Raw genomic sequence first — 16058 nt, 5'->3', positions numbered from 1 at the left:
CAAAGACCAAACAGCTTATCACAGTAACAGTTTGCAACCTTTTCCTATCTATATCGCTATATACCCAAATATCCATTCACCACGCTAATGAAAACTAAGAAACTAAATTAGAACATGTTGGTTGGTATGCTGGCAAATATCAGAAGAACTTCACACTATTTACCACAAGGCAAACCTCAAGAAGACAACACATTATGTCCACATCCTTATATAGTACCAAAGCAGACTACCTCACTCTCTCACACAAATTTATGCTGAACTATCTTGAATACTTATACATTTATAGATATTATATGTATTTTAAAGGATGTTTATTTAGCAAGGTAAATGGACACATTGGAGAATTGCAAGATACTGACAACGACTGGTTCAAGCAGAAAACTTCTCTGTCGAATCACTTTGTGTCCAAGCAGCAGTATCTCACAAGTGTGGGAAGATTGCGAATAAACAAAATTTGCAGCAATTATATTTTACACACTTTTTTAGCAAGGAATTTGTCCTTGTCAAAAATGGATGTGCTGACGCATTTTGCATACCTTTCCTAAACGTTTGTGCAGCGACGCAAAAACAAATTATGGACATTTTGCACACTTCTTGTTACAACAGTACAATTTTTTGAACAGTGCTTGCTGCAACAATTGTGCCATTTCATTGTGCTGTAAATAAGGGGGTGGCTACAAATATCCACTGTAAAGGTACGTAAATTTTCCAACAGTAGGTCATCATCAATAAGCAATGTGTTGTCGTGCCCATGTGCAGCAGAAGCTCAGAGAATTGTATATATGTATATAACATTACACAGTGGCAGTTGCTACAGTGTAGCTATAGTTAGGTCAGACACCATGGAAAAGGAATTTTTTGTTTCTTTAATAACTTTGGTAGTGGCTTTGTTGAATCTGCACAAAACTTTCCATGCAAACAGTTCATCCACTTTGGCTCCTTCATGGAAGGTTTCGTGCAAATCCGTCACATGGGAGTTAAGAAAAGGGGACGGGGTCTAGAAGTACAGTTTCTCCAAGTTAATTTGAAAAGGAAGGTTTTCTTTTCAATACAGAAAATCTCTGAAGAGAATGGCACCAAATTTTGCAAAAAGTTAGAACTTCACTCAGAAAACATGTTTTATGATATTTGGTGTAAACTCATGTAGCCGTTTTTGAGAAATTAGAATTTAAGAAAGAGCTTGCAATGGGCACCAACGGCTTAAAGACGGGAAAATGTTAGAGATATCTGGACTGTTGGTGTCTAGTAATGCTCTGATGGTCCCATTCAAAGACAATGGGCAGACTGATATTTGCTTGCCAAAACATAGAGAATATACTGTGGCAGCCATTACGGCTCCTAAAAAAAGGAAAAACAGACGTTTTCTCTATTTTAAAGCATTTGCATTACTGAAGCTTGGCCTTTTTCTCAGTGGCTCCGGGGTGTGGGGGGGACTCCTGTTGGTAGGTCCTAAGGATTCACATGGAGCATGTTAAAAGTAAAAGAAACACGTATGCACACATTCTAATGACACTGAAATGCTTTATTGACAACGACAAAGTTGACAATGAGTCAAAATATGTTTTAATGAAGGATATGTAAATGTTTTATTGATTGTCACCAGGTTAACAGTGAGTCATTATATGTTCTGATGAATATCACTGTAAGGGCCCACCATCCTTAGTAGTTTCAATGAAGATGCATTGATCTGTTATAGGTTTCTGTTTTTATAAATGTGGTGAAAAGCTGACCAAACAAGCATGCTTGCCTTATGATAACTACACCACTTTACATTGTGTCTAGTATGTGGTGGATGGTATCATGGTCTCAAGGTTCGAGACTCCCGTGAGGTGCAGAATTTTAGGAGGGTGCACCTATAGGTATTTCCACCTGCTTACTTGAACATATTTGCAAATTATTGCATAGTATTACGTAGTGTGTGCATAACATAGTATTGTTCTTACATAAGTAACAGCACTGGCTGGACAATGCTGTATTGGCTGTTGTTCATTACATATCTACAGACTATGGTACTAGTCCCCACCATCTCACATGAGTGGGCCTCGAACTGCTCAGCCTCGCTACCCTGAGAGAGCTAAGTGCTGCTATGGAGTACTTGTTTTTCAGTACAGAGACGATTGCAGAATTATTGGTGTACATATTCAGCATATTTTATGAACCTGACCTGTCGACACACATCAATAAATAAACTAACTGGAACTGTTCCTATTGATCCTACTTATTGCTTTCACGCAACTAGGTCTTAACAATGCCCTTAACAGATGCCATGGCATCGGTCACCCAGGCAAACATTGGACACTCCTGACCAAATCATTTCAGAGATAGATTTTAGGAGTGGATAGTGAGGCAACGAGTGTGGAGAACCACAGGAGGGAGTCGGGCTAATAGTAAAATACTGATGATTTTGCCTCCTACTGAAGCCTGCCTCTACTTGTCAGAGGAAGCTACCATTACACCTTGAGCGCATTTCCACTGCAAGACCAGCAGACCTGAGCTTGCTAACAATATTACCGAATTTACTCACCTCCTTAGATTTTAGATGGTCGGTGAGAAGATGTTCCCTCACTAGTCTGTGCTCCTCGATCAGACATATAACTTCAAGGTCATCCTTGGCGTGTTTCACTCTCTCAATCGCCTCCAGGTACTTGTACACTTTCTCCATTTCTACAGAGGGCTCCTGGTCCTTGTACACCTCCTGGACATCTTTCCATCCCTTTGTGACATACTTTATTACAAGAGCGAGGTCTAAAGAGATAAAAAAAATGATAGAATTGTATATCTAAAAAAGTTACCCAAGATTGCTAAACAAAGGAGGTCAATAAAAGCATGAAAACCAGAGGACAGGCAGTCAAGGCAAACACTTTCTCTATCATGAACACATCTACAGCTTGATCACCTTACGATATTTGCCACTCCAACAAAACTTTGTAAAGCTTGTGAGCCTTTTCACAAGACGTTCGGTTCTCATTTGAAGACTTTTTAGGTTCGAAAGCTATACAATCCCAGCGCTGGAATGTTTTTAGATCACAGGTTGAGTTACCACAATATGCTTAATGAATAGAGGCTCATTATTTTGGGGACACTCGCATTGATGAACATGCTAGGGGCATTACCATGAACGTGTACATTTCAGGCGAATAAAGGGTATATTATACAAATGGAGCAAAAGGTAATTACTACAATAATAATGCCCCATAGAAAATGTGTTGAGGACATTAGAACATGATGACTGAAAGCAACAGACAGGTGTTTAGAAAAGCCAACCTAAGTTGTGTACTTTGGTCTAATGTATGGCTAAGTAATACTGACTGAAAGGTAGTATGGTGTGACATCACAGTGAATACCGTGTTATGAGCAGACAGCAGCAACAATAGGTTACGCAGTGTTGATTGACAAGCTATGTGGTGTGGCACCAAAATGAGTATCGTGTGATGAGCAGAGGCAGCAACAAAACCTCGAAGTCAAACCGTGATCACATGATACAGAGTTTCAATAAACAGGCCTTTACTCACAGTGCCATCTTTCTAAGGAACTGGGCAGCACAGTCTGAATAGGAACATACGGTGGATGCTGTCACAATGACTGAAAAATCAAGCAGACAATCAATTCTAACATTCTGAGATGCTTCCTGTTGGTGACTTAGTGCGGCACGGCTGGATCAAGACCACTGTTATATTATGTTCATCGGATGTCGCCTTCAATACGCCACTCAAAACTCATTTCACTTGTTGAGTGTTGCCTGAGTATTTGATGACTCTTTATGTGCGGTGCATTTTCATTTAACCCTACTTTTTTCACTTTGAGCCTAGTTTCTTTCCTATCTCCTTTACTTTGACTTTGGATACTTTTAAGAGAAACGCTATTTTTGGTTTTCCCTTGGGTGTTCTAAGCCTACATTCCAAAAGACCAAGAGGATGAATGTAAGATAAATTAATTCACTTGAAGTAACAGAACTCTATTAGGCCCATTTACGTTCCAAATTCTGGAGGCCCTCTGCCATCTAGTGGCACAATCTGAAAATGCATTTCACACATAAATTAAAAATGTCACCAGTTAGTTACTCAGGTACAACTACATAAGAATGTGATTGAGTGGACAGAACGTGGGAAATGGTATCCTAACAAGGTGAAATGAACTAAGGTCACCAGACGTTTTATAGATCAGCAGATTATCCTCGCTCCTTCACCCATCCCGCTTCCATTTACAAACCAATGAATAGATAACGAACATAGAGCTTTTATATCTATATAATACAAAAACAGAATACATTAAAAAAAAACAATATAAAAATGTACAAAACAATAGAACAGGAAAAATCTAACAGAGAACGGAGATTTTTGGAAAACACATCGACGATAATATATATATAATATATATATATATTATATATATGCTATGAAAGTAAGTCCAGACAATTGAGAGAAAAAGTATAATAAAAAATAATATAAGTACATTTGAAGTACTGATACCACAAAAAGGTAAGAATAATGAATTTTCAAAGAGTAATCAAGACGTTATACTCATGTGAAATACAATCCAATGTCAAGTGGAGGTCTAGCCACATTTTTATAAAATATCTACTTGACAAAGGGTCAAGGGGCCAGATGTATCAAACATTTTTGCAAAGGCAAACGACCCAATGCTGTGTGCGTTCCCAAAAATGCATTTTTGTATGTATCAAGTCCAATTTGCGATTTAGTAACTTGTTACCCAATCGCAAATTGGATTTGCGACTACATACTGATTTGGTATGAGGAAGGGGCGTGTCAAGGGCGTCCCTTCCTAATACCGAATCGCAGAGGTATGTATGATTGTTTTGTGACCGTGAATGCGGTCACAAAACAATCGAAGTTACAACTAATTTGAAATTGGTGGTAACCCATTCGCAAAGGGGAAGGGATCCCAAAAGGACCCCTTCCTCTTTGTGAAATGCAAGGAAAAATTTTTTTTAGGAGCAGGCAGTGGTCTGCCGGACCACTGCCTACTCTTAAAAAATGTAAAGAAAACTTTTCAATTTTCTTTTTTAAATGCATCACGTTTTCCTTTAAGGAAAACTGGCTGCATTTTTAAAAAAAATGCTTTATTTAAAAGCACTCACAGACATGGCAGACTGCTGAGCCCAGCAGGCAACCATCCCTGTGATTGTAGCCATTCACAATGGGTCGCAAATTGCGACCTAACTCATGAATATTAATGAGGTAGGTCCATTTGCGAGCTCTTGCGAATCCCTACGTGAACCCCCTGGAGTTTCATACATTCCAATAGCAATTACTTACTTGTGATTCGCAAAAAAAAAAAAAAATCGCACTGTGGTAATCGTTATTGGAAAGAATGATACATCTGGCCCAAGAACCTTTAGAAATGTATTTGTCCTGTAAGAAAAATCCACTCGCTATATTTGATGCCTTGCAATAGATGAAAAATTATGGCATTATTCTCATTATATTAGAAGTATGGTAACAGACTCTAAGATTATGCCAAGGCTCATATTGGGTGTGGGGATGGATTCGAAGAAGGCTTGGATTATAGAAGGCTCTGAACATAACCATGACGATAATTTATCTTAAATCTTCAATCAATCAATCAGGAATTTGTAAAGCACACTACTCGCCCGTGAGAGTCTCAAGGCGCTGGGGGGGGAGGGGCAGAAGGGGGAGGGGGAGGTGCTGCTACTGCTCGAACACCCAGGTCTTGAGTAGTTTCCTGAAGGTAAGGAGGTCTTTGGTCTGGCGTGGGTGAGTGGAAGAGTGTTCCACGTTTTGGCGTCGAGGTGCGAGAATGATCTACCGTCGATTGTAATTCTGCGGACGCGTGGGATAGTTGCGGGGGCGAGGTCGGTGGAGCGGAGATGCCAGGTCGGGGTGTAGAAATATTTAGTCGGTGCACATGCAGAGACTCTGCCTATGACTGGGGTCTGTTTAGGCCAGCTCTTGGACCACAGCAGAGGAGCTCTGAATATGGGAGCATTTTCAATATGCCAGAGTCCTGACGGTATTAGAGTTCAGGATATATCATTACTCTTTTTCTACTTTAGTTTCTGAGGAAGTGTTTTGTTAACTGCTCTGCCAAATTTACTTAAGCATTCACCAAAGTTCACAAAATGTTACTGTAAATAAACTCAGATTCTACTAGAAACTCATTGTCTAGGTTATCAATTGAGGATCACCCACGGTCTCACATTGTTCACTTGACCACATTATGAAATTCTTGGGCACATCACTTCATCTGACTGTGCAACAATTTCCTTGTTTGCGAATATTGTGAGCACCTACTAGTGTGATATCAATGACTGGGCATTCGCATTATACAACTAGATAAACTCTCCAAAGTCCTGTCAGAGATATATGTGATGGGCTATCCATGCATGAAAGTTTGGCTTACAACGGAAAATGAGTAAATCTACTCACAGCTACTGGAAGTAGGTTGGGATTGTTTTTTTTCCCCAAGGCTGGAAAGCCATGTAATTTGGTACACACATAAATGTAAGTAATTAAAAGAATTCACCAACTTCTCTCCAATTATTTCCCACTCTAAAAAAAGGTCAGAAATGTATTCAAGACAAGGGCAATAGTAAAAACTTTTTTTCCAGGATGGGAAGGGACTTTCTCCATGAAAGGAACTATGGGGGTCATTCAGACCTTGGCGGACGGCCTCCGCCGACAAATGACCGCACCGCGGTCAAAAGACCGCGGCGGCCATTCAAACATTTCCGCTGGGCCGGCGGGCGCTCTCCAAAAGAGCGCCCGCCGGCCCAGCGGAAATGCCCCTGCAACGAGGACGGCGGCTCAGAATTGAGCCGGCGTAGTTGCAGGGGTGCGACGGGTGCAGTTGCACCCATCGCGTATTTCAGTGTCTGCAAAGCAGACACTGAAATACTTTGTGGGGCCCTCTTACGGGGGCCCCTGCAGTGCCCATGCCATTGGCATGGGCACTGCAGGGGCCCCCAGGGGCCCCGCGGCACCCCCTACCGCCATCCTGTTCATGGCGGGTTTCCCGCCATGAACAGGATGGCGGTAGGGGGTGTCTGAATCCCCATGGCGGCGGAGCGCGCTCCGCCGCCATGGAGGATTCAATGGGGCAGCGGTAAACCGGCGGGAGACCGCCGGTTTACCCTTTCTGACCGCGGCTGAACCGCCGCGGTCAGAATGCCCTTGGGAGCACCGCCAGCCTGTTGGCGGTGCTCCCGTGGTCGGTGACCCTGGCGGTCACCGGCCGCCAGGGTCAGAATGACCCCCTATATCTTCCTCCAAAGAAAACGGAAAATTTCGTTTTAACAAGTTAATTTATATTTGCTCTGATTGAGCAAATATATGCTTACATATCCGCTCATGGTAAAATATATTTCACAAAGGTTTGCTATAAGTACAAATGTCACGACTTTGTAGCCTTACTTCTGTAAACTCTTATGAATTCCTCTTGAGTTATAATCTGCACCAATGCAAGGTCCTAGACCAGCGGGTGTCCCATGGCAACTTTCTTTAAAATAAATGATGCCAAACTAGTTTTACGTAGATTTTCTGTTTCTTATTTTTATTAATATTGGTATTGCATCAAAATGTTCAATGAAATGATGCTTTAGAGAAATTGTATTTAAAGTTGTCCCTGAAAATGCACTGTGTAGTAAATCTGCTGCATCGTTTTTTTCAAGTTCAAAATATTTTTTAGGTGTATTTTTTTTTCAGGAAAGAAAATCATGATAGTTTAAGAAAACTGTCTGAGAACTTGAACAGTTTTTATTTTTTTCAAATCACAAATATGTTTTGGATACACTGCACGCTTGCGCTTGAATTTTTCTGCAAGCGTATGCATGTAATGAAAAGACATACTGAGAGCATTAGCAATAGCCACACATTGTTCAATTCTGGTAACGTGTACACATTTTTGTATTGCAACCACTGTCATTATCAGAAAGTGAGCTTAGAACTTGGTGTATTTCTTACAGAGATCCCCTTTGCAGTAAATGATGTGTTTTAAGGAAGCAAATATACAATTTTGAACACCTTAGAATTAGAGATGTATCAGCAGCAGAAAATCCTGTTGTTCTTTGGGCAAAATAAATATGCAGAACTATTATCCTTGACCCCAAACAATACAATATGTCCTGGGAGTTGGATGATAGGAATTCCACACCGCTGTTGGAGTAGATTAAACAAAAATGGCAACTATTACTCTAATGGATGACGTTGCCACTGTTAATACTTAGCTTCTTAACCAGTTTTTAACTTGTGGGAACAGCATCATTTAGTAAGGGTCACATGAAAAGTTGCCAGTTCAAAAAGAGTGCATCTTGATCTTCCTATTTGCACACCTCTGCAAAGAGAAACATCTCAAGGCCGGTGTGTGACCTGCAGGCCTACCTACGCCCTCAGACATTGATTAAATTGTGTTTATCAACAAAACTATTTAATTTATACTAGGAGAATATACAGAAAACCAACAAAGCAAACAAATTACCAAACCAAAAATCTCAAGGCATGGAGCTAATATGTGTGTATGTCAGACTCCAAACAACACCTATGTATATGCGTCTCATTCCCGGAGAAAGCATCCATAGGGAAAAGCATTACATCCTTTTCTGTTTTATTGTGTCTGTGCTGAGGGAAAATTCAGCTTTTGAACGATGATTACAGTATGCAGAATCTATCGTTATTCAAACAGATTATGATTGCCACACTGCTGGGACATGTTGCCAAGCAGCTCACTGTGGATCCAACAAAATACTAGCTTGTACTATGCATTTCTAAGTACTTACAGACATGTGTGGGTATAGCTAGTTGCTATCATACTAATTTCAATGACTATGACGTGCCTCTGGAAAATCACAGCATAGCTGCTATATCCACTAGAAAAAGCGTTACAGAAGGTAAGTAACTTGTTCTTATGAGGGATACAACCACCTGTGGATTTCTCACCTTATGAATAGAGTCCCAAAGCAGTACCGCACTCGGAGGTGGGTGTCCGACTGGTCATACCAAGAAATCCTGCAACACAGAACGTGAAAAATGGCCATCCCTCCTGACTTCCGAATCCAAGCAGTAGTGCTTTGCAAAAGTATGGAAGGAAGCCCAAGTTTCCGCTTTACAAATATCTACCACTGGAACTCCCCTAGCCAAAGCTGAAGTGGCAGCCTTAGCCCTGGTAGAGTGAACTCTAATACCCTCAGGAGGAATCTTCTTTGCTAACGAATAACAGATCTTAATGCAAAGAATGACCCACCTGGATGTGGTTCTTTTATGGACAGCTCTGCCTTTCATCTTGCCCACATATCCAACGAAGAGTTGGTCATCCAACCGAAAGTCCTTTGTTCTCTCAATATAGAAACTGAGAGCTCTTCTGGGGTCTAAGCGATGGAGTCTTTCTTCCTCTTTTGAAGAATGAGGAGAAGGGTAGAAATATGAAAGGGTAATAGACTGCCCCATATGGAAAGGAGTGGCAACTTTAGGAAGGAAAGCCACTCTGGTTTTCAGCACCACTTTGGCAGAATTACCTAAAGGGAGGTTTGACACTAAGAGCCTGAAGCTTACTCACACGCCTAGCAGACGTAATATCTACAAGGAAAACTGTCTTAAAGACCAATAACCTTAAAGAACAAGAATGCATAGGTTCAAACGGTGAACCCATTTAAAAAGTCAAAGCCAGATTTAAATCCCACTGAGGCATAAGAAACGGAGTGGGAGGAAATTTATTTGTTAGACTTTTCAAGAACCTAACAACTATAGGTGATTTCAAAAGGAAGGTTGAACCGGAAGGCAAAGAAAGGCTGACAGCGCCGACAAATAGCCTTTGACAGTTGCAACTGCACAACCCTTCTGCGCTAAAGTTAAAGCAAATAACAGAACATCAGACAGATGGGCTCTCAAGGGATCAATTTGTTTCTCTCCACACCAAGCCACAAATTTTGCCCACCTGCCGGCATAAACAGTCTTAGTGGAGTGTCACCTGGCCGATAAAATAACATCAACTACTTCTGGTGGGAGAGAGAAAGAACTCAGATTGCCCAGTTCAATCTCCAGGCATGTAGGTGCAGGCTCTGGAGGTGGGGGTGTAGAATCTGCCCCTGCGACTGCGAGAGGAGATCTGCCCTGAGAGGGAGATGGAGCAGAGGGCACAGTGAGAGTTGGAGAAGGTCCGTGTACCATACCCTTCTCGGCCAATCCGGTACATTGAAAATGACTTGAGCCCGATCTTGGCGAATCTTTCTCAGAACCTGAGGAATCAAGGGTATAGGGGGAAACGCGTAAAGCAACTGGTCGCACCAAGACATCTGAAACGCCTCCCCCAAAGCTCCTTGCACCGGATACTGGAGACTGCAGAACAACGGGCAGTGCACATTCTCCCAAGTGACAACTAGGTCTATCTGTGGAAAACCACACACCCGAAAGATGTGAAGGACCAGGTCTGGATGGAGATGCCACTCGTGATCAGCCGAGAAATGCCAACTGAGACTGTCCGCACGTATGCTGAGAACTCCAGCCAGATGATTTGCTACCAAGCAAATCCGATGGTCCTGAGCCCAGGACCAGAGCCGCAGAGATTCTCTGCAGAGAAGGTACGACCCTACTCCTCCCTGCTTGTTGATGTACCACATCGCGGTAGTGTTGTCCATCAAGACTTGAACTGACTGACCGCAAAGAAACGGGAGGAAGGCCTTGACAGCCAGACGTATCGCCAACAATTCTAACAGATTGATATGAAAAGTCTGTTCCACTGGAGACAAAAGACCTTTGATCTCCAGATCCCCCAGATGATCTCCTCACCCTAGAGTGGAAGCATCCATTATGACCGTAGCCACTGGAGGCGGTAGTGAAAAACAGCCTTCCTTGGGAAAGGTTGCCGTCCACAGCCCACCATCGTAGATCCATTGCAATGTCTCTGGAGATCGTTATCAACTCCTCAAGATCCCCTTTGTGTTGAAACCACTGCCTGCAGAGGCACCACTGGAGAGCTTTCATGTGCCAGCGTGCATGAGTGACCAACAGAATGCAAAAAGCGAACAGATCGAGCAGACGCAGGACCTTGAGAACTAGAACAACCACTCCATTTTGAAACATTGGAATCAACGCCTGAATGTCCTGAATCCGCTGAGGCGGACGATAGGCCTGATTCAATGTTGTGTCCAGTACTGCCCCTATGAACAGGTGGCGCTGAGAGGGCTCCAGGTAAGACTTGGGCACGTTTACCGAAAAGCTCAGACTGAACAACAACCGAGTTGTCATTTGCAGGTAATGCAGCACGAGCTCTGGAGACTTGGCTTTGATCAACCAATCGTCCAGGTAAGGGAATACCAATATTCCCTTCCTCCTGAGACTTGCTGCAACCACCGCCATCACCTTCATGAAGACTCGAGGTGCTGAAGTAAGACCAAAAGGAAGGACCGCAAACTAGTGTAGAGGCCCCACCACAAACCAGAGATACTTCCTGTGCGACTTGAGACTAGGCATATGAAAGTAAGCATTCTGCATTTCGACAGACACCATCCAATCCTCTTTGTTCAGTGCCAGAAGCACCTGCGCCAGAGTCAGCATCTTGAATTTGTTCTGCTTGAGGAACCAAATCATAATCCTCAGATCCAGGATAGGTCTCAATCGACCATCCTTCTTGGGAATCAGGAAATATCTTGAATAACAACCCTGACCCATTTTCTGCTCTGGAACTAACTCCACTGTGCCTTTTGATGACAGGACTTGAACCTCCTGGTGCAACAACAGGAGATGGTCTTCTGAACAAAACGAAGGACGGGGAGGGATGGGAGGAGGAAACTCCTGAAAAGGAAGGGCATATCCTTTCCTCACAATATTTAGACCCAGCAGTCCGTTGTGGATAACTCCCACTCGCGGAGAAAAATAAGTAACCTTCCCCCTACAGGAGAAGTGTGACTTAAAACGGGTAGAAAACTAGGGCTGCTTCACTTGTTGTGCTCCCCCAGAGGAAGAGGATGATGCAGGGTGCTGCTGGGTGGCCCCTCTTGTCTGAACTCTCCCCCCCTCTAAAGGATCTATATGGGAGGCTGTTGGACTGTGGACTGGGGTCTCCCACGATAAACGGCTCCACGCCCAAACCCCATAAACCTCCGAAAGGACCTGAAAGGGGTAGTAGTGGAAGCTTGCAGCCCCAAAGACTTTGCTGTGGCCCTACTGTCCTTGAAGCACTCTAAGGCAGAGTCAGCTTTGGCCCTAAACAGCTTTTCTCCATCGAAAGGCAGGTCCAATAGAATGGTCTGGACATCTGAAGAAAAGCCAGAAGACCTCAATCACGCATGCCTCCTGGTAGCGATTGAAATACCCATCGCCCTGGCCACTGAGTCTGTAGTATCCAGACCAGACTGGATAATCTGCTTAGCTGCAGCTTGAGCGTCTGACTGGAGCTCACTGAACTGCCCCTGCATCTCCTGCGGTAAATCAGGAACTACAGCTTTAGCCGCGTCCATCAGGGCATGCACATATCTACCTAACACACAGGTAGCATTTGCCAACTTTAGGGCCATACTGGAAGATGAAAAAGTCTTCTTGGTTGACTGCTCCATTCTCTTGGACTCTCTGTCCGTAGCAGTAACAGGGAAGGAGCCTGGTGCCGAACATGAGGCCTGGACCACTAAACTCTCCGGAGTCGGGTGCTTTGATAAAAATCCCAGATCTCCCGGAGCCACCCTGTACCATCTTGCAATAGATCTGTTCACGGCTGGCGATGACACAGGCTTCCTCCAAACTTCCAATATAGGCTCCGTAAGAGCATCATTAAATGGAAGCAAGGGTTCTGCTGAAGACTAAGAAGGATGCAGGACCTGGGTCAAAATGTTTGTTTTAACCTCAGCAGCCGGCAACAGGTCCAAGAAATTTGCCACCTTCCTGACCACAGAATGGAAGGAGGGCGCTTCCTCTGTAAACTCCCCTGGAGATGAAAAATCCCACTCAGGGGAAGTGTCCAGCCCACTGCCTGAGTCTAGGCCCTGATATTCCCCCAGGGGCTCATCAATCTCTCCTTCTTCCAGCAGCTGTCTCTGGTACTCCTGTTCTTCTAAGAGCCTCAGTGCTCTCCTCCGTGACCTCAACCTGGCCCCCAATCTTGGCGTCGACATAGAGTTAGCCGACGTTGACGACACCGGCTTCAGGACCGATAGACGTGGACCAGGAGAAGAAGAAGAAGACACACTACGATCCAATCCGGACCCATACAGCGCCGGAGCTGATCCCATCGCCACTGTGGAAACATGAGGTTCCGTCATCTGCGTCGACTGTGTATGGGGCGACGTCACCGGCGCCGCAGGCCTATAAGGCGATGTCATCTGTGCCGTAGGCCTATGAGGCAATGTTATCGGCACCGAACCGGCACCTTCAGTCATATAAAAAGGCATGAACTGCGCCGACTTATATGGAGCCGGAGAGCCCAATGAGAATGCCAAGGGACCCGTGGGACCACCCAGTGCACCAGCAGGGGCCATAGCATTAAACATGTTGAACATGGCATTCAAAAATGCCGCCGGATCCGCTCCCGGAGCAGGGAAGGCAGGATACTACTGATCTTCCTGCGGCACTTGCACTGGCTGGGCATCAATCCTGCACCCCAGGCGAAAAGCAAGGTCTCTCTTGGGGTGCAACCACCTCAAAGACCAATGGCGCCAGAGAAGCCTGAGGGCTTTGAGGCTGTGGAGTCACCGTAGGACTAACCATCCACATTGCACAATGCCGTCTAGATGGAGACCTGGATCGTGAAAGACCTCTAGCCGAACGACGCCCAGAGTCGTAACGACGCCCAGAGTCGTGTCGGCGCCGCTTCTTGTGCTTCTTTGAAGAGTTATGCGAAGATAATCTCCGATGACTTCTGTGCCCTTTCTTCGCCTTAGCCAAAAAGAGTTTGGCTTCTCTCTCCTTCAGCGCCTTCGGATTCATCCTTTGGCAGGACACACACTTTTCCACGTCATGCTCTGAACTTAGGCACCGTAAGCAGTCATCGTGAGGGTCCGTGACCGACATAAGACCCCGCTCTCCCGACAAGGTTTAAACCCTGTCTTTCTAGGAGGAGACATTGTAACCAAAGACAAAAACGACACCTTCAAAACAATAGCTCCCCGAGAGCTAGGAGAAAACCGTTAGCGCCGAAGGCACGGAAAAATGGGAACTGACGTCAGCACCCCAGGGAGGACCTCTTATTGCCACGGTGAGGTCAGACGGAGTTGCGTGCGGAGCCGTGCAACTGTGACGTCCTCGTCGACGTGGAGAGCTGGGAAGATCATTTGCCGTCGCATGCTGGCGCACTGGGAGAATTCATAAGTGAGGAATCACACGTAGCTGTATCCTTAACAAAGGATAAACAAAATATGCAGAATATAGAAGTTTGCCCACCATAACAATTCCCAATGAAAAATTAAGGGGTTTTGGATATAAGTAATGATGGCAAAGCAACATGGCTTCCTAACACAGAGCGCCTCTTGGTGAAGATCGAACACAATCCTGAAGAAACTGTGGGAGGGTAAAGCACCCGAGGGTATTTACGAGTGAGCCCTGAAGGTAAGAACACAATGCAGTGCTTAAGAATAAATTTAACAATCTCACAACCATGCAGTGTGGAGGCCTAAACGCATCCCCTCATAGCAGCAAGTTGACGGCTACACCAACAGAAGCCTGCGGCCCCGTAAATTCAAAGTAAGGGAGAGGCAGGGAAAGGAAAGCTGGGCAGCGGCACTTCTGGCACAGGCGGTGATACAGGGGCCCGAGGCCAATAGGCTGCAAAGAGGTTAGTCCAGAGAGCAGCAGAGAGGGGAGGTCGTAGGGCCCGCAAGAGAAAAAAAAAGCAGCAGTCAGATGGCAGTGAAAGAGGAGGTGGTGCCAGGCTGAGAGACATCCCAAGCCGGAGGCGAGGCGATAGCAGTCTGAGTGGTTGCTCGTTAAGAGGGATCTGGTAAGTGGCAGAGGCGCTGAAGCACGCAGAAGCCGAAACCAGACACTGAAGCAGCAGTAAAGCCCAGAGAAGGCCAGAAAACAAGCAACCGGCCAGTAACAGAAACAAAGGAGTGCTGATGAGGGTGCAATATTGTTATGGAATGGGGCTCCCCTACTTAATTTACAGTCACTCTGGCCAGGAGAGGTTGACGTAATCAGGCTGTACTAGTCACTTAATAAAAATAAAAGGAGAAGACTGCAGAGAGTACAGTGATTTCCACCAAAATCATCTATGAGAAGACAAGCTGCATAAAGGACAGGGCAGTCAGGTGAGGTGGTAATAACTCCCATCTCCAGAACAAAACTGTGTCTGATGCTGGAAAAAAGGGACCACAACAACATCATTAAGCCCCCCCCCCCCCCCCCCCCCAGAAAGGCCAGAGAGAGGTGGGGGTGGCGGTGAGGGGGGTAGGGGTGCCACAATCAAACAAGTTAGAAAATACTCTTCAGGAGGGTATGGGGGAATGGAGCTTGCAAAGGACAGAACAGTCACTCATAGAAACTGATGAAGATGGGCAAGAACAAAACACAAGTCCATCACTGAATGAAGTCCTGCATGTGGTCAGAGAAATAGGAAATGTTCTAGGGCATAACACACACACAGTGGCCACAGATATGAATCTCCTGAGGGCAGGCCTAAAAAAAACATATTGTGCCAAAAGTGATGTCAATAGAACATAATGTGGAGAAAAACTAAGAAAAGAAATCTGTCATTTCTGAGATGCCACCCAGCACTTACACACCAGAGGGAAATGTGCAGAAGAGAAATGAAGATGGAACAATATTCTCCTACTAGGGATACTAGAAAAGGCCTCTGGAGGACTGGCAGAATGATCTGTGGAGACCCTTATCACTGACACACTAAAACCGGAGCACTTTTACAACTTTTTTTGCGTATTAAAATAATCTTCATAGCTGATGCCAAAAACTGGTGCCAAACCAAGACATATCATTGCCCGAATCCTCAATTACAGAAACAGTAATGTGATCTGGAAATCGGCACGTCAGCAAATGTTTATTCAGTTTGATAACATGATAATTAGGTTATTTCCTGATTTCTCTCTAGAGGTAGAGAGGAAGAGGAGATCCTTTGGCAAGGCAAAAGCCAAACAATGCCGACGT

General features: G+C 44.6%; 1 protein-coding gene across 5 annotated transcripts in view; it reads right to left on the bottom strand.

Moving 5' to 3' along the window:
• RO60 (Ro60, Y RNA binding protein) overlaps positions 1-16058 on the bottom strand; it is a 556402-nt gene that overhangs the window by 380377 nt on the left and 159967 nt on the right. For all 5 annotated transcript variants that reach the window (XM_069231624.1, XM_069231627.1, XM_069231623.1 and 2 more), the window contains one exon: positions 2525-2745. In XM_069231624.1, the coding sequence (XP_069087725.1) occupies positions 2525-2745 (221 nt within the window). The remainder of the gene's footprint in view (positions 1-2524; positions 2746-16058) is intronic.

This window comes from Pleurodeles waltl, chromosome 4_2 (assembly GCF_031143425.1).
Source record: "Pleurodeles waltl isolate 20211129_DDA chromosome 4_2, aPleWal1.hap1.20221129, whole genome shotgun sequence".
NCBI lineage: Eukaryota > Metazoa > Chordata > Amphibia > Caudata > Salamandridae > Pleurodeles > Pleurodeles waltl.
This window is presented reverse-complemented; position numbering and strand designations above follow the sequence as displayed.